This window comes from Condylostylus longicornis, unplaced genomic scaffold, assembly GCF_029603195.1.
Source record: "Condylostylus longicornis isolate FDR11 unplaced genomic scaffold, ASM2960319v2 ptg000043l, whole genome shotgun sequence".
NCBI classification, from domain to species: domain Eukaryota; kingdom Metazoa; phylum Arthropoda; class Insecta; order Diptera; family Dolichopodidae; genus Condylostylus; species Condylostylus longicornis.
Genome location: NW_026578012.1, coordinates 448,949 through 467,153, shown reverse-complemented (window position 1 = coordinate 467,153; position 18,205 = coordinate 448,949). Strand labels below are relative to the sequence as shown.

General features: G+C 22.9%; 6 protein-coding genes across 6 annotated transcripts; all 6 read right to left on the bottom strand.

Annotated features, from left to right (window-relative positions):
- Window positions 1-380: 380 nt before the first annotated feature.
- LOC129610078 (uncharacterized) lies at window positions 381-1,317 on the bottom strand. The gene is made up of 3 exons (XM_055522428.1): window positions 1,018-1,317; window positions 575-770; window positions 381-398 (listed from the first exon to the last, which is right to left on the bottom strand). Exons 1-3 carry the CDS (start codon window positions 1,176-1,178, stop codon window positions 381-383), a joined length of 375 nt encoding a protein of 124 aa, XP_055378403.1. The 5' UTR covers window positions 1,179-1,317.
- Window positions 1,318-2,796: 1,479 nt separating this feature from the next.
- On the bottom strand, window positions 2,797-3,588 carry LOC129610087 (uncharacterized). The gene is made up of 3 exons (XM_055522438.1): window positions 3,473-3,588; window positions 3,047-3,255; window positions 2,797-2,975 (listed from the first exon to the last, which is right to left on the bottom strand). The coding sequence occupies exons 2-3, from the start codon at window positions 3,250-3,252 to the stop codon at window positions 2,840-2,842; spliced, it is 342 nt and encodes a 113-aa protein (XP_055378413.1). The 5' UTR covers window positions 3,253-3,255; window positions 3,473-3,588; the 3' UTR covers window positions 2,797-2,839.
- Window positions 3,589-5,801: 2,213 nt separating this feature from the next.
- On the bottom strand, window positions 5,802-6,317 carry LOC129610084 (uncharacterized). The gene is made up of 2 exons (XM_055522434.1): window positions 6,000-6,317; window positions 5,802-5,922 (listed from the first exon to the last, which is right to left on the bottom strand). Exons 1-2 carry the CDS (start codon window positions 6,188-6,190, stop codon window positions 5,802-5,804), a joined length of 312 nt encoding a protein of 103 aa, XP_055378409.1. The 5' UTR covers window positions 6,191-6,317.
- Window positions 6,318-7,251: 934 nt separating this feature from the next.
- LOC129610086 (uncharacterized) lies at window positions 7,252-7,954 on the bottom strand. Its single transcript, XM_055522436.1, has 3 exons — window positions 7,799-7,954; window positions 7,534-7,711; window positions 7,252-7,461 (listed from the first exon to the last, which is right to left on the bottom strand). Exons 1-3 carry the CDS (start codon window positions 7,869-7,871, stop codon window positions 7,341-7,343), a joined length of 372 nt encoding a protein of 123 aa, XP_055378411.1. The 5' UTR covers window positions 7,872-7,954; the 3' UTR covers window positions 7,252-7,340.
- A 4,886-nt stretch (window positions 7,955-12,840) lies between these two features.
- On the bottom strand, window positions 12,841-13,500 carry LOC129610080 (lipopolysaccharide-induced tumor necrosis factor-alpha factor homolog). Its single transcript, XM_055522430.1, has 2 exons — window positions 13,236-13,500; window positions 12,841-13,152 (listed from the first exon to the last, which is right to left on the bottom strand). Exons 1-2 carry the CDS (start codon window positions 13,484-13,486, stop codon window positions 13,053-13,055), a joined length of 351 nt encoding a protein of 116 aa, XP_055378405.1. The 5' UTR covers window positions 13,487-13,500; the 3' UTR covers window positions 12,841-13,052.
- A 2,819-nt stretch (window positions 13,501-16,319) lies between these two features.
- On the bottom strand, window positions 16,320-17,578 carry LOC129610074 (lipopolysaccharide-induced tumor necrosis factor-alpha factor homolog). Its single transcript, XM_055522403.1, has 2 exons — window positions 17,254-17,578; window positions 16,320-17,143 (listed from the first exon to the last, which is right to left on the bottom strand). Exons 1-2 carry the CDS (start codon window positions 17,496-17,498, stop codon window positions 17,041-17,043), a joined length of 348 nt encoding a protein of 115 aa, XP_055378378.1. The 5' UTR covers window positions 17,499-17,578; the 3' UTR covers window positions 16,320-17,040.
- Between the last annotated feature and the right edge of the window lie 627 nt (window positions 17,579-18,205).

Sequence of the window (18,205 nt, the reverse complement as noted above, 5' to 3'; positions counted from 1 at the left end):
GAGTATATATAAGGCTCTGGCATTCAATCATTTTTTAGTTTTACTACTGTTTGATTACTTATTCCATGAGTTTTCATTCAAGCACGCCAACATACAACTGTATGATCGCATGCAATCAAACCGTTTGTAATATTTTTGCAAACTTATTTCAATTTAGTTATTTCAAAAAGTTTAGTTGCTTAAGTATGCACGCAATTAATCTACAATCAAACTGTAATTAGAAAACTAAAAATTCCATGTCTGTCAGAACTCTTACATTCCACATTCGCAATCAAACTCAAACCTGAATCAATCAAACAAAATTTAATTTTTCTATTATTTTTTTTTTATTGAAATTTTTATAAAATTACACTAAAATAATCATTATACTCGTATTCTCTTTATAGTACTAATATAGCCTAAATTTGCAAAAAAAAAAAAAATTTTCAAAACAAAAATAAGGAAAAAAAACAAAAAATAAAATAAAAAAAAAAAATTTCAATTAAATGGGTCACTCGAATTTTCTTATATGTTTAATAAATTTGATTTTTATTTTTTATTGTTTTTTTTTTTAAAAAGCAGTTTCTGTATTTACATTAGTTTTCGATGGTTTTGATTTCTTTGATGGTATTTCAATCATTTTATTAAATCTTCCAATTTTTGAATTTGATTTATGTTTCTTTAATGTTTTCTCTTGAAAATAACCAACTTCAATATGACGTCCAATAAAGCAACCGCAATGACAACAATAATGATTTAAGTCCTTACTACAACGCCAAGTACATTTAAAACTAAAAATAGATTTTTAAAAATAAAAATATTTACAAATGAACTAAGTTGATATTTTAAAAGAGCTTTTCATAAAACATATAATAATGACATATGATTCTAACAAAACTTTTTGACATTTAACGCAAATTTAACATTTTCCGACACTGTATACACACATACATACATATTATGAATGTATGATTGTTAAACATTGCGTTCATTTGATTTGAATTTTTTTATTATTTTCATTTGTTATTTTTTACTTACCAGCAACATTTCTCAAAATATGAAATCATACGTTGAGTAAAAGTTGATGCTTCCACTCTTGTAATTGATAATCCATTTTTAAAACATGATGGACATAAAATTTCTTGAGGTTCAGTGCCAAGCACACTATTTGGTGGAATGCTAACAACACCTGTTGCCATTTAAATATGAATATACATATATATATGTTATAGAAAAATTTATAAATAATTTTTATAATATTAACCCAACTTTTATAGTAAAGCTAGTAAGGGTAATACTAGAAAATTCAAAAACAAAATTCAAAATAAGAGAAATAATTCCTTAACTTTATTAACTTCAGGAAAACACTGATCAGTAAGTGTTCACCAATATAATTTTTCCATATTTATTAAGGGAATAAAAAAGCTTTTTTCCAATTGAAAAAAAACCCCTCACAAAAAAGCTATACGTTTTTTCTCAAATACAGTATAACCCACTTATAATAAACTTTAAATGACAGAGGTTCTCGCTTTAAGTAAACCCTTTTTCATGGTCGATTGATTGGTTACCGTGGTTGCAGCAAGTCCATCGCACCCAAATTAGCACAAATTTCTTATTTTGCTATCACTACCTCGGGCTCACTAGGTCGTCATTGAGTGTACGGTTACAAGTCGGCTATCTAAGCCACTCGATTCTCTTGAAGAATCTATCTTAATCCCCGAAGAATCTAATTATATTAATCTTCGATATCTCGTTCAGCCCCGTCATGCATGCTCTACCCCACGTTATCAGTCTGGCCTCGACTAGAGAAAAATGGTCTCTATCTTGTCAACCAATTTTTCATATACGTATCATTTTAGATTAATACCAAATAGTTCAAAAGTGTAGAAATCACATCGAACTCCAAGAAGAATAAAAACAGACCGCGAAAACTATTTATTTTTGTGATATTCACTTGTAAAAACAAAAACTAATAGCTAAGTTGAGGTATTTTAAAAGCAAGCTGTACTGTATGTGACATGAAATAATAAATACATAATATTGAGAACTAAGAGACGAAATAAGATCGAAAAATTTTGAACTCCAACGCACTTAATATGTGATGGAAATTTCAAGCATTCTTTGTATAAAAAGAATAAGTATTTGAAGTGAAAAAAAAGAGAAATTTATGCTGTAGATTTATATTAATATGATTAATTTGTTTTAATTTTACTGAAATTAGTTTTTTTCTTTAAGAGAGTTATTTATTTACCGGCAGAAAAATAGAAATGAGAAGTTTATAATTTCTTTCTTAGATTCCTTTCATGCATCTTCTCCTTCACAGTTTTATCAAATTGTAATTTATTTTAAGTTCATTGTCCATATACACACTTGGATCAAGCAAGCCGGTTTGGATATGCATAGATAATTCACATTACAATGAACCCCAAACAAGATATTCAAATTTCAGAGAGAATTCAAGAGCACTTTAGGCTTAATAAATAGTTCTTAGGCTATAGTACATGCTAAATAATTCATCAAAAATGACGCTAAATAATTCATCATTTACTAAATGGAATTGTTAATTAACAGCCAAGCACCAAATATGATATGAAAGTCTGTTTTAAATGTTATATTTTATGCACGCATAAAAAATGTCACTAAAACTTTTTAACCTGATCCGCTACAAATGATCACTTGGTACTTTAGAAAGTAATAAATTACTTTACATTTTCTTTTTATAAAAGATTATTTTAATTTTTTTTTTTTTACACTTTTTATTAATTTTTTATTTTTTTTTTAATTTAAATATATAATATGTATATTTGTATATATTTTGGTTTTTTTTTATTAAATTTTCAAATAAAATTCTTTTGACAAATTATTTTTTTATTTCAATACGTTTCTTTTTTGGTAAATATCTTCCAAAGAAACATCCACAATTCGAACAATAATGATTTCCGTCCTGTTTTTTCGAGATAAAACAATATCTGCAACAAAGGCAACAACAGAATAACCTATAAAATAAATTAAAATATATAAAATTAATTTAAATATTTTTTTTTTATATAATTATAATTTTACTCACATATAAAAGAATGTAAATATTGTATTGATACGTTCAGCTGATGGTGTAAATACCATTTCATAAATTGTTTCTGCTGTAACACCACAACTTGGACATTGAACAATAGCTGGACTATCTGGTAAATTTAAATAATGTCCAACTAATGGTGTTACAAAATTTGTTAAATGTGATAGATCTTTAACATTTGATTCTTTTTTCCTAATCATATTCTATGGAGTTAAAAAAAAAAAATTTCTTGAATAAAGGAAAATTAATCACAATATTTTTGTTTTTAATATTTAAAAAGTAAAAATTTTGCGTAAATTTATAACACAAGAGAAATTTACTTTAATAATTTTTAAAAATTTTTATTTAATAAAGAAATTTTAATATTTGATTTTATTAGCGTTTCGAAAAAAGCTTTTAAAATAAAATTTTTTTCTTTACTCCAAAAATTTTATGTAAAATGAGAAAGAAAAACAAACAAAATGATTTTCTTTTTTTTTTCTCTAAATTTCTTGTTGTTGGTTAATATTTTTCACATGTGTTTGATTCTATTTTTAAGATTCTCCATTTTCACACACTATGATTAAATTGAACTACTTAATTTTTCAATTTGATCTTCTTCTTTTATGCTATATAGAATCTAGAACTAAAAGATTATAATTGATCATACAATTGATGCCATAGGCCAGTTTTAAAAAACAATTTTATTCAACATTTTATGATAATTCACAATAAATTTTAACTTTATAAGCAGGTAATCTTCACTCTAAATTAGATCGAGTTACTAAATTTTTTATATTGCAACACTGATAAATAATTTTTATTATAGGAATACTTTTATACATTTCGGAATTTAATACGAGACTTTACTCGTATTCCATATACAAAATAATCTATACATGATATAAGGATCTAAATTTGCATCAAGTTACTAATAATTCTAAGTTTTAAAATCTGAAATCCCAATTTGTCAAATTCAATATGATTATTATAGCTTGAATATAAATGAATACCACATTTTCTAATGTAAAATTTCAAATATTCAATTTCAGTGCCTAAAATATTCTTTTTATAAAATTTCATATAATATTGAACTATTTTATATAACCAAGTTCAAACGGAAATCATATAGCCAGAGCTACAGAACTAGATTTTTTTGTAGATAAGTATAAATACTTAAATTTTTAAGAAAATATTGTTTTCTATAAATTTAAAATAAATTTTTTTTTTTAAATTTTCAATATAAAGAATAAAATATTAAAAAAAAAAATTGATAACAAAATTAACCAATAAATTATTTTTTTATCTTTACAAAAACTATTCCCTTATATCAACATTCCCTCATCCTATAGTGCTACAAATTATAATCGGTATATTTTACAAGATTTCCTTTATATAATTTTTCTTAGAATAAATAATAAATTATTCAAAGAAAATTCACAATACGAAACTAAAATTTCATTTGAAATAGAATAACAAATTAAAATAAAAACTCACTTTTAGTATATTGACCTTCAAAATTCTAAGATTTTTAATACTGAACTCTCATAGTACACAAATTATTAACTATTAATATGTGAAAATTATGAAAAAGATATTTTGTTCGAAACACAAAATTTTCAAAAACAAAAAAACTATCAAAGAAATCTTTCGATTTCTTGTTTTAAATATTTAAATTAATAACTATATAATTAGGGTTACTCTGTTTTCATTGCTGAAGCATAACACTAAGGTCTTCTATATAGAAAAAACGTTTTCAATGCAATGTTTCACGCATACTCGTAATAACGTTTAGGGTTACTCTGTTTTCAAATGATTCAATAAATTCCGAATTCTTTAAAAAACGCCTTAAGCACGCAGAAAAGAGCAAAACGCCCCTCAAAAAATTTCCCGATGCTTTTTATAAATTTTGTTTAAGCGGTGCTGCCTCTGATTGCAAAATTTATTCAAATCTCTCTGTTTATTGAATATTTAAAGCTTAAAAACTCAAGTTAAAAGACGGTTTAAAAATTGTTTGAAAACTTTTTTTTTTCACAATATGGAAGTCACCCTTTGTTAGGTCAGGGATTAGAAAATTTTATATAGTTTTGCTTATGTCTTACAAAATTTTAATAAAAACCGAAATCTCAGTCATAAACTCTCCCGCAAGAAACTATGATTGTCACGTATACTCTCACACATAACAATTGAGATATATCACAGTTTTGACAATTAAGGCATTTCCCAACATTTTTAAAATTTTTTAATACTATGGTGAATGTTTATTGCAGAAATTAACTGTAGGGAAAAAGACCCCGAACCGTAGAATAAAATAAAACAGATATTAAGTTTGATGCTCTAAAGTAAATTAAGGCAACACAAAAAAAAAAAAAATAAAAAAAAAATGTAAAAAAAACATGAACTAGATCAACTCTAAAAATATTTTCCAATGAACTGAAGACACAAAAAACAAAAAAACATTTCAAATGATTTTCCACAGCTTTTTTTTCATATTTCCAAAGTTTCGATTTCAATATGTGTAGGTATGAATATGTTTGAATAAACACCCGTACATTCATACATACAGACAATATTTCTGTTTTTAATAATCTATTCTTTACATTAAAATGAATTTTTGTAAAATCAAAAAAATAAAAATTGCAAATATTTTTCATAAATATTTTATAAATTTTGTTTTTTTTTTTTATTTTAAGTTTGTTTTTTCTTATTTTTGTTTTTCTTTTGTATTTTAATATTAAAAAAATTATAATAAATTTTTTTTTTTGTTATTTTATAATTTTGGTCTTCTGTATGTTCCTAAATATTCACCACATTTTGAACAGTAATGTTGACGTATTTTAAAACATGGTACTAAATATGCCAAAGCCGAAATAAATATTATAGGGCAACAACTAATTACAAAGAGAGAAAAAAATAGAATAATTAAAAATTATTTTAATTAATTTATGAAATAATAAAAAAAAATTACCATAATGTTAATTGCAAACAACTGTTAACACTTTCCCAAGAGTCAACTTTTTCACTAACAATTGTTTCACCATTTTTATCACAAAATGGACAATGAACAGAATTTGATTTGGGTCCGACAGCAAAATATACAATTTTTTTATTTTGTCCAGTTGGTGTGGTCACTTTTGCAGTATTTTTTGATTCTGTCATTTTTACTTTTATTTCTTTTAGTGTTTAATTTTTTTTTTTTCGTATAAAATATTTGAAAACCCTTCTATATATTAATAAATTTATTATTTCAATTGAAAGTAATAATTTTTACTTTTTACAAAACACAATATTGTATATTATTTAATTTAGAATTGTTTAAAATCACTTATGATAGCATAATTTTAAAAATTGAAATTTTATAGGAGCTCTAAGAGAATAAAAAAAAAAAAAACTTAAGCACTCTTCTATATTTTGAGAATATGAAAAATAAAGCTCTTATATTTATTTTATTTTCGTTTCCATATTACGAGTATTTATGTTTAGAGCTTAAAAAACAAAAAAAAAACACATTTTCTTTAAATATTTCTGTGGTCCCAAGAAATTAATTAGACAAATACTTCAAAATTACCATTTTATTATTATATAATCATATTATACATGTTTAAGAAGAATTTTTGAGACACGAATTTTTATTAAATAGAAAAATTTTGAGATATGAGAATTTCAATATTTGCTCTGTTAGAATAGTAATTGAACAATTGCTAATTAATTTTGTTAAAATAAGGCAGTTAAAGAAAACGGTTCAAAAGAACAGTTGCATATTTTCTTTTTTTCTTGAAGTCAATCGTAATAATTTGAAAGGCCTCCAAATCTATCACAGGGAGAGAAATAAATACAAAAATATAATTTCTTAAATTAAGAGTTACGTGCCTAAGTAATTCACCGGCTTCGTAAATAAACGGTTAGTTAAACAGATAGACTAATGATCAGACAAACAGGCGAATAGATTGATGACGGAGCGAATGGACAGTCTAGCTGATCGTCTGAAATTGAAAGAAATAATAACTGCTTCCTTTTTACATTTTATCGTGAATTCAGGATAACAAAGAAGACCGAAAATCATAAATTATATAGATATTTTAAAAATTTATTTAGTATGGTATTTAATTTTTCTATAAAAATTCAATTTAGCAAATTATTTTTTGTCACCACAGATTATAAAATGGAAAAATTAGAAAAGGAAACTATAATTTTCTTTTTATCTGTATAATTTATTTTTTTTTGTTCTACAGTTAATTATTTTTTTTTTTTTTTGGTTTTTTTATCATAAGAATATTAAAAATTAAAAATATAAATTAAAAAAAAAGATTTATGATGGACGAATGAAAAAACCCAAATGAGCCCCACAATTTGAACAAAATTGTCGTCTACGTCTTGTTAAGCCAGATGCCAATAACATAAAGAATGAAGCCCAAAATATTGGAATACATCTAAAATAAAATCAAATATATTAAATACGCATACACATTGAATATTTTTACATTTCGAAATTTAATACTTACATCGATAAACATGATAAAAGTGCATTAATATTATCTTTAAAATTTATTGGTGAATCTTTATATGTATCAGCAACATCTTTACATACTGGACATTTAATTGAACGATTATCAGGTCCAACACCATAATATGTTAATTTTGGATGAAAATCAGTTGCTGGTATTATTTTTGGAATTTCAACTAAAATGAAATAAAACAAAAAAAAAAGAAAATAATTTCTAAATTAAAAAATTTTTCAAATTCATAAAATTTTACTAAAATTTTTACCTTTAACAATATCATTTTCTTCATATAATTCTTCTGCCATAGTTGGATAATAATTTCCTGAATTACAAAGCATTTATTACAACATTCGCGGTGATTATAATTTAATTTTTACTATTTTTTTTTCTGTTTTTTTTTGTTAAATTCAAAAAAATTAAAAATTTGCTCTTAATAATGGTAAAAATGAAAAAAAAAATTTTCCAACAAAATAAAAAAATTCAAAGAGTAAAATAAAAGCTTTGAAAAATTATTTTTAATCAGAGCTTTTCTATATTTATTTATGCTAAAATATTCATATAGCTTTTAAATAAAACATATTAGAAATGATCATTGAGAAAGCTAAAATTCAAACAATTTAAAATTACATGCACATACATACATATATGTACAGTGTTGCGCATACATCTGCACATATTATATATGTATATATTATATATATATTATAGTTTTTACATAAAGACATAATTTCGAAAAAAAATTTCATTGTCACTTCTATTTAAGTCTACTTTTGTGCTGTACAAAAGACATGCAATAAATATAAGAATTGTAGTGTTAAGTATTTTATGTTTAAGTATAATTTTTATAAAATACCTTTTCGTATTTCAAAATTTGCCTTTTAAATTTGATGAAATTCACTTTTTGTTTGAAATTTTAAAAAATTATTTTTTGAAAACTACAAATCTAACGTAAAAATTTAGACAAGCTAAAAAGTGTACACAATTTTTAAAAGCTTCTGTAATTTTTGCATAGTTATTGTAAGTTTGCATAGCAATGAAAGCTTTACAATGGTAGTGAAACAATATTTGCACTGTATATAAAGCTTTTTACCACTAATTTTTGAAGTCACCCTATAATTTTATTAAGTGTTGTGCTATAATTTAATTGTGCTGATCGGTGTATAAAGCTTTTTCTATAAAATCGATAATTACGAAAAAAAAAACAATAATTTTTTACATATAATTTCGCAAAATCAAATTGAACTTTTTTTTTCCTGGATATAACTCTTAATGGCTCTATTGTAAAAACTGAAAAAGTTACACTCTTGCTATTTCTTAAAACTTTTACATTTTGTTTATATTAAGAAAATAATGTTTTTATTTTCTAAATATTTATAGTATAAAATTAATACAAAAGAAAAAACGAAAATAAATAAATAAAATAAATGTTCTCACAAGTTGTTTTCAAGGGAACATGGTTATACTCATGCGAAATTGTTAGCATCAAATTTTGGAATTTTTTCTTTTTTAATTGAAAATTATAGAGAAAATCTTACCTTTGAATACTTTTAACTATGCGACCAAACATTAAAATTCTTTGAAACAGGTTTCATTTGTACTCACAGACTAAGTGACAAACTTGAAAGTCCTGAACTGGACTAGATATGTGTTAATCAAAATTACTCGTACGTTTGTATATCAAATGTAATTTAAATTATTTTTGACGTTCCAACGTTGTTTGCTTGGAATTTCATATTTGAATATATGGCGATTGCCACATGGCTGTTCTGATAGTGTATATTTAAAATCCGCAAACCCATATAACAAGTTCCTATTCACAACGTAGAATCTCAAAAATCACAAGTACGAGTATAGAATCTCAATATTTTTATTTACAAATCAGTTAAAGAAAATACTTTACATAAAAAATTTTATTTTTATTCAAATTTATAATTATGAATAATTATTTACAACATTTATTAAACTGATATACAAAAAAAAAATTTTTTTAACAACTATAGATCTATATACAACAATACTTAATGGAATTTATGAGTACAGTCCACAGAGTAAAAAATAAATTGCTCGATCGAATTGCTTTAATCAAGTTCTAATTTAAGACTAAAAATATTAATATTTATAAAAATTTTGAGTGAAATTTAATTATTATTATAAGTTCCAATTAAGAAATTGCATTCTGGACAGTAATGATTAGCACTCTGACATGAATTAATACAATATGGTAAACAAGAAAATGGCCAGCTGAAATTATATTAAAAAAAAATAAAAATAGCTAGTTAATAAAATCACATGAGTGTATGAATATATTGCGTATATATGAACTAGAACAATACTAATTTTCAAAAATACGTTTAAATTCTTATATTAATAAAATAATGTACTGTTAAAACTGTAATTCAAACAAAATTTATTAAAATTTTACAATATTGTTTTCGCTCTAAAACACTACAGAAAATTTGACATAATGTACAGCGATATACTTGTATATTTTTTCTTAAAAAAATACTTACCATATAAGGCAAAGTATGCAAACCATAATATGAGTACTCTCTGATGCTTCATATCGAAGATCTGTTAAAGTGGTAGCTTTACATGATGGACAAACAACTGTTTGTGGTTTTGGACCAAGAGAAACAGGTATAGCACGTATTTTTCTTCTTGATTTTTTACCTTCAACATAAATTGTATTATCTGTGGATGGTACAAATGTTGGTAGTGTAGTTGTTGCAGGTCTATCCATTTTTATTTTTATAATTTTTTATTTGAAAAATTCTATCAGACGTATGATTTCAATGAATTTTTAATATAAACTAAATTTTTTAAACATTCAATTTCCAAAAATCAATTGAATTTCATTATGATTTTTTGTTATTATATACTTTTTTATCAACATCATATAGACAAGGTGATTCCCAATTAAGTGAATTAGGAATTGTACATGGCAGTATTTAAATTTAATGGAAAATAATTTAAGATACTTTCGATAGCTACAATCATTCTTTATTTATTGTATTTTAGAGTTTCGTTTGAAACAACCCTTAAAACATTGAGGATCGTACAGGCTATGATTTTTAAATGAATGGGCGTTTATTCAAAAATACATAAAGATTTAGTCCATTACTAAATGATAGTTTTTTGAATTTATATTTCAATCTCCAATATAAGATTGAAACAGGATAACCACTCAATTTAAGACTGCCGACATAATTCACTGTTTCCTTTACAACTCACCTCATATATCAAGTACTAGGAGTGTATAAATTAAATATTCTTAAGTTTTCGATAAATAAAGTAATTTAAAAAATATTAAGAGACTTAAACTTTATTTTATTTGAAAACAAATCACGGCGATCATATAAATTGCATATTTCTAGGGAAAGTCTAATACTTCTAAGGAAATCAATGGGTTATAATCATTTTTACGATTTTATTTAAACTGTTTTCAGTTCGTTTCATTTTTTTTTATAATTAAAAATAGCATTCATGTAAAATTTTCTAATAAAGCTTTCTATTTATGACTTTTTGTATACGCAAAAGTTAATTAAGCGACTAATTACAATTAATTATGACAATAATATACAAGTTAATTAAGCGACCGCATTACATACAATAAGGGATGTAATGTGATGGTACCAAATTTCGGATGTCGAGTTTTTGACGAAAACGCACTTCTCCATCTAGTAGCGAAGCATAAATAACATATTTTTAGAGATGTCAGTCTATCGATTTATTGTTCGTGTGTGAGGCGCGTCTCAGGTTCGACTGAACTGATTGTAATGAAATTTTTTATATGAACTTATTTTGACTATGTCCTCGATTAATCAAATTTTGGGATATGTTAGACCCCGTGAACTAGACTTTTTTCGGCCCGATTTTACATTTTTGCGCATATGAAGAAAATAATCAACAAATTTTCCTAAAATTTAATATTTAAATTCTTGGTGTTCTTGGTAAAATGAACTTATAAATTTTTCAGAAAGATCAAAACTGAAAAACCGAACTAGGAACCGATTTTAAATTTCATCTCCCAAATCAAATTGAAATATCTACCAAACAAATTGATGAAATTTCTTGAAATTTAATATTTGAGTTGTAGTTACTACCAAAAAATAACTGGCGAACTTTTCAAAGAACTCGAATGACACAATGCCAAACTCTACTAAGAGCCAATTTTACATTTTTCGAGATATGTTAACTTAAAGTTTAGTAGTAACCTGAAAATTGTAAAGATTTTTTTAAAACGCATTTTTAGAAGCTAGACAACATACATTGAGGTCAGTTATGTGCTGACCACATCAGGTTTTTTATTTATATGTTTTTCTTTAAAAAAAAATTCCTCCAGGAACTTTTAAACTAAATACTAAAAACATTTATTATTATTTCCAGAGATTCAATGTATAAAATTCAAACGTTTAGATTCATACAAAACTCTTCATATACATACCTGTTAAGTAAATAATTTTTTTAATATATATGCAAAAAATAAATAAATTTTATATACATAAATGTAAACATTTTTAAATAAAATCTATTTTTAGATCTCGTCTATTGTTCTTTCTTGGAAAAAAATGTTGATTTCTTAATTATTCGTCTAAAATCTACATGGTAGCTAATTCAATTATTTAATTTAAAGTAAACGCGAACATATATTTTTTGCAACATTTAAAAAACATCACAGCTAGTTAGATATTTTATATAAATTTAATATTGTAAATTAAATAGTGTGTACAATATAGTTAATAGCTATGTAATAAGTTAATCTTAAATACATCTTAGTTTTGTGCGTAATAAACTAATGATAGCTCCATAATATTATTTAATATGGCAAATTTTGTTATTTTGTAACAAAAAATTATAGATTTTGATGGTAAAAATAGAGGATAAATTACAAAATTTTAGAGGCAAAGTCTAACTTTTATACAAAATCTAATTATATTAAAACTCAAAAATATCTTTTAAAAAATATTATTATATTTTTATCAATTTTATTCACAATATATTCGTATTACAATTATAGGCAATAAATTTTAAAAGTTACACATTTGAGAACTTTTTTTCGTTCTGCGGTACGCTATAGTAACTTTAATCAAATTATATAGTTTACATGTTATTGGAAAGAGGTAACATAATAAAAGACAAGATTTATTTTCATATTATTAATCATATTATTACTAATTTCAATGCAATTTTTAAGATTAATCTCAAAATTTTTAAAATTTTTTAAATGCTTTAACATTAATAATAAAAATAATTGGAAAAATTTACTACAAAGATTTTCTCTTTTTAGAATTCTAGACTTATATTATATTTTTAAGTAGATAGTAATAAAATGTATAATATATTAAAAAATTTACAATATTATATTTTCATAATTGAAAACGTATATTTGAAAATATAATATTAAATTCAACTTAATTTTTAAGGTATCGTCTCCAATTTACTCGTATAAAATAGCATGAAAATAAAATATATTTAAAACATAGATACCTATTAGCACATAATATTCATAAAACATTTAATTAATTTGCATATGTTCCAATATATGATTCACAATTTGGACAATAATGATTTGCATTTTTACAGGAATCTATACAATATGGTAAATATGCTATGGGCCAACTAAAAACACAAAAAAAAAATAATAATAATTTAATTTAATATAAAAACTAAAAAATTTATACTATATAAAAATTTAAAATTACAAAAAACAACATAGAGCTATAGCTGCATAATGAGTTTTTGATGAAGTTTCATATTCTATAATTGTAACAATAGTTTCACGACATGCTGGGCAAATTACACTTTGTGATTTTGATCCAAGGGCAACTGGTTGAATATAAACAGTTTTGGTAGTACTTTGTTTGTATGACGGTGGTGGTGATTTTCGAATTAAAGAATTTGATTTTTCTCCATTTTCTACATTCGATTTATGTTCTCTTTTTTTATCAGACATAATTTTCTTTATTGTTTTTTTTTTTCTTGTAAATAATTCAAGAAATATGCGATTCAAGAATCTTTATCTACTAAATATTTCAATGAATTTTCGAAACAAACTAAAATTCTATGATTATTTTATATGAAGCGAATTTTAATTATTATGTATCTATATATAATAATAAAATTTATATTATATACAGATTATATACAGATACACATGCGTATTAATGATCCGTGTTGTGGAAAAAGGAAAAATTAAGCAGAATTTTTCTTAATAAATATGTGCTTGTATTAATTATGGTTGTGATGATATTATTAATCAATTATGCACTAAATGATAATTTAATTATCAAAAAAAATTGAAAATTATAAGTAAAAATCAATATTTTAAATTGTTTCACTTTCACTTTGTTATTATATCATTTCTTTTATACGGCAAATCAAATAAATCAGAGATTTTAATAGTTTACGGGATATCGACCACTATTTTGTTTTACTGAAAGGAAATTCATTAAGCAGGTGGGAATTTTCTTAAATTATTACTCCTCACAATTTTATGAAATATAAATTTTCCTGTATATCCAATACTTTAATCTATATTATATACTTTCAGTTTGATATATTTAAAAGCGAAAATGTTATAGAAATTGTTCGTCCTCCTAAATAAAAGTATAATACCCTTTACAATTATTACTAATGTTTAATAAAATTAGTTATATTTTATTTATTGTAAATTACTACTGTACAAAATTTATCCTAAAATTATGCAAAATTATTATGGTAATAATAGAATGATTTTAATAGAAGGTTTAGACTTAAAGCTATATACTTACATATGTGTACATGTTTAAATTCAAATTCTTAACCTAATAGTTGAAATTCTCAACCCAATTGGGTAAAGAGAAATGCTTTAGTTTATAAACTGTAGAATACAAGATACAAGCTTTTTTAATTCATTTTTAAAGAATTATTTCTCTTTCTTTATAGTAATTAATCTAAAGCTAATGAATAATTTTTTTATAACAGTTATCAAAATTTCTTAACAAGTATAATGTAGATACTTGTTAGGTTTTAAAAAAATATATGGTATGGCATTCTCTGCCAAAAAAAAAAAATTAAAATTCATCAATTTTAATTATAAATTGTGTTCGACTTATTTTTATATTAGATTGAAACTAGAATTATTTTTTATAAAATAAATATTTGGAAACATAAAAATATTAAATTCCAATTAAATTCCCACACAAAAAACTAAATACTATATAGATCATAAGTGAATTTAATCAAAACGGGATTGATGAATTTACGATAATATAAAATTCTAGTATTTATTACTGTTCGGATTATAATCGTTATTTGATAATATTTTATAAAATTATATAAAAATTTTTTAACGATTTAAAGAATTTGGAGAATTTTCAATTTATTATATTTAATTTAAGATAAGCATGTATTCTTTTTTTATTACTATATATTAAAATACCTTCCATTTAATAAGGTATTGTATATCGTAATAAATTATCACTTTATTTCTTTATGTATGTTTATTTGTAATGAAATATTTTTAATAAATCATTATAATACAATAACAAATTCACAGCCGGCCTATAAGTAAAATATACCCTACATAACTCACATTTTCTGTATTCTAATATAAAAAGTGAAAAATTTTTATTCACATTTTCCAAATAATTTTTCACACACTTTTGCACCATATATAAAAATATATAATATATGTATATATGTATATACAAAATATAAAGTAAATTAAATCCCTTATCATAGTTTTGTTGAAATACTAAACACAAAAAAAAGAAAATTAATATTTAAATTATCTTGACACAAAAAAAAAATGCTAAACAAACACTGAATATTTTTATTTACTTAATTTTGAAACACAAATAAAAAATACTCATAGTTAATACAGAAATTTCTAGAAAAAAAAAAAAAAATTCTAATTTAATTTAAAATTTAATTTTGAAGAAAAAAAATTTTTAATATGAACTAGCATAACACTATCCAATATAGTGATCTATTTTGATCAAGCAATAAATGAATATTTCAATATTTTAAATTGGTTATGTATTTTGCAAATTGTAATATTTGAATGAGAGTAGAGTAGATTGTAAATTGAAATAGTAACTCGGCATTGCGCGCCCCCCTCCCACCTATCTGAGGTCCTATAAAATAGCATTTAAAACTATTTAACCATTAAATAAAAATATGCTTTGCATATCATTTCAATTACTTTCGTTTTAAAAAAAAAAAATTTTCAATTCTTACAATTCATTTTCATAGATATGAAAACAAATTAAAAAAACATGGATGTTGCATATACAAAATTTTTCTTTATACCCTTACATCTTTTTGGAAATAATTTTTGCCGGATGCAATTTGAACTACTTTTTTTTTTTCTTATCTTATATTTTTCTTTCTTTTAAAAAAGTAATAAGTTTTACTTCAATTACTGTGTGGGTTTTCATACACAAATTTGAATAATAGCGATTTAGAGGTTTATATAGAGAAGAAAACAATTTTAAAAGCCTCAGTTAACCTTCATAATTTTAACTGATTTATTTTAATACAGCCCTATTATTCTAACTCTTCTACAAACAAGTTTAATAAAATGCAATTTTATTTTAAAATACAATATTATTTTTTATTCGAATATTGCAGAAAAAAAAATAAATGCAATTATTATATATTTATAACATAATTTTGTATATATATATACATGTTAACTAAATATTTATTAACTTATTATTTATTATATAAAATAAAAATATCTTTTAAGTTATTCTATAATGTTTAAATTTTTTTTTTTTGTTTATAAAATTATAATATTTAAAGTTTATTGACTTTTTCTTAAATTTTTAAAATAATTATACAAAACTGTACATACTCGTATATAGGAATAATATATACATAAATATATATGTAAATTGTATTCATTTACAAAAATTTATTAATATTTTCATTGTATATAATATATTTATTGTATTGTATATATAGAGCTAATTAACCCTTAGATCAGAAATGCAATAATACCGAATACTCGTATTAGTGCAGAATTAATCTTATAAATGCGGTATTAATAAAATTCCGATATCAGAGTATATGTTATAATAGCAATTATTAAAAATGATATCATTATAATAAATTATATTAAATTTATTAATATCTATATTATGTGTATATATGTAATTAATTATCAATTTTAATATTACAAATACAGATTACTAGCTAATCCTCAAGCTTTATTCTAATTTTTTTTTTTTTTTGTATAACATCACTTTTTTTTCATAATATTTTTTGCCTTATCTTAAAACGAAATAATACGCAAATAAGAATTTTTTTTTTATATATAATATGTTTGTAATACATACATATGTATGTACATATGAAAATATTACCGAATTTTAAAATCAAATATAATATCTGATTACATATACAAGCTTACATATTATATTAAAAATATAAATATATACATGTATATATGTATATCATAAATTGTTTTCTATACACAAACAAAATCACAAACAAAAAAAAAATACAAATATTGAGTTTATATTAATTATTATCATATGTTCCAATGTATGCTCCACAATTTGGACAATAATGATTAGCACTTTGACATGAATCCATACAATATGGTATACAAGCTACTGGCCAACTAAAATATGTAAATAAATAAATTATTAATTTAATTAAATTAATTAATTTTTTTTTTTCAAAAAAAAAAATAATAATAATTTAATTAAATAAAATCATAAATGTACTTACAATAGAAGGCAAAGTAATAAAGCCATTAAATGTGTTTTTGATGAAGTTTCATATCTAAGTTCAGTTTGAATTGTTGCATGACATGATGGACAAAGAATTGTTTGTGATTTTGGTCCAAGTGGTATTGGTCTAACATGTACAACTTGTGGTGAATTATGTAATACATTGTGTACATAAGTTGTTTCTTGTGGTCCCGGTGTATACGGTGGTGGTTGATCATATGGATACGAATTATTTTTATTCATTTTTTTAAAATATTAAAAATTTATTTTGCAAAAAATAAAGGAATGAAATTTTACCGAAACGAATCTGTTGAAATTTCAAAACTAACTAATTCGTTGACTCATTTTACTTTACGATAAATATACTTATAAGTATATATTCAGAATAAAAATAATTAATTTACGAACATCGATTAAATTGTTTTGTTGTTGTTTTTATATTTTTGTTTTTCTTCTTTTTCTGTTTAATTTTCTTTTTTTTTCTTTTTTTTTTAATATTTGTTAAAGTTATCAACATGATTAACAAACAGTAATCAGCTATCAGCCATTCTTAGGTATGCATGTGTGCGTAAATATAAATAAATTATATATGTTTGTTTGTATATATATTTACATTAATTTTATCTAAAAACGAAAATGTATATAAAAACAAAAAAGAAAACATTAATTTCACTACTCAGCCGTTACTGACGTGTATTTTGTATATTCTTCATATAACATTTTTGTATACAACTATACTCGTATATACAGTACAGAGCAATGTGCAATATACATTATGTGTAATAGATATATTATAATGGATTTATAATTTTGTTAATTGGATGCAATGAATTAGGATCAATATCAAACTACTCATTTAAAATCATTTGGTAAAATGCACCATTCAGAGTGTTAATTTCAATTATATTCCTCTTAGTGGTTAGTATTTAAATTTTGTAGTATTTGGTAAT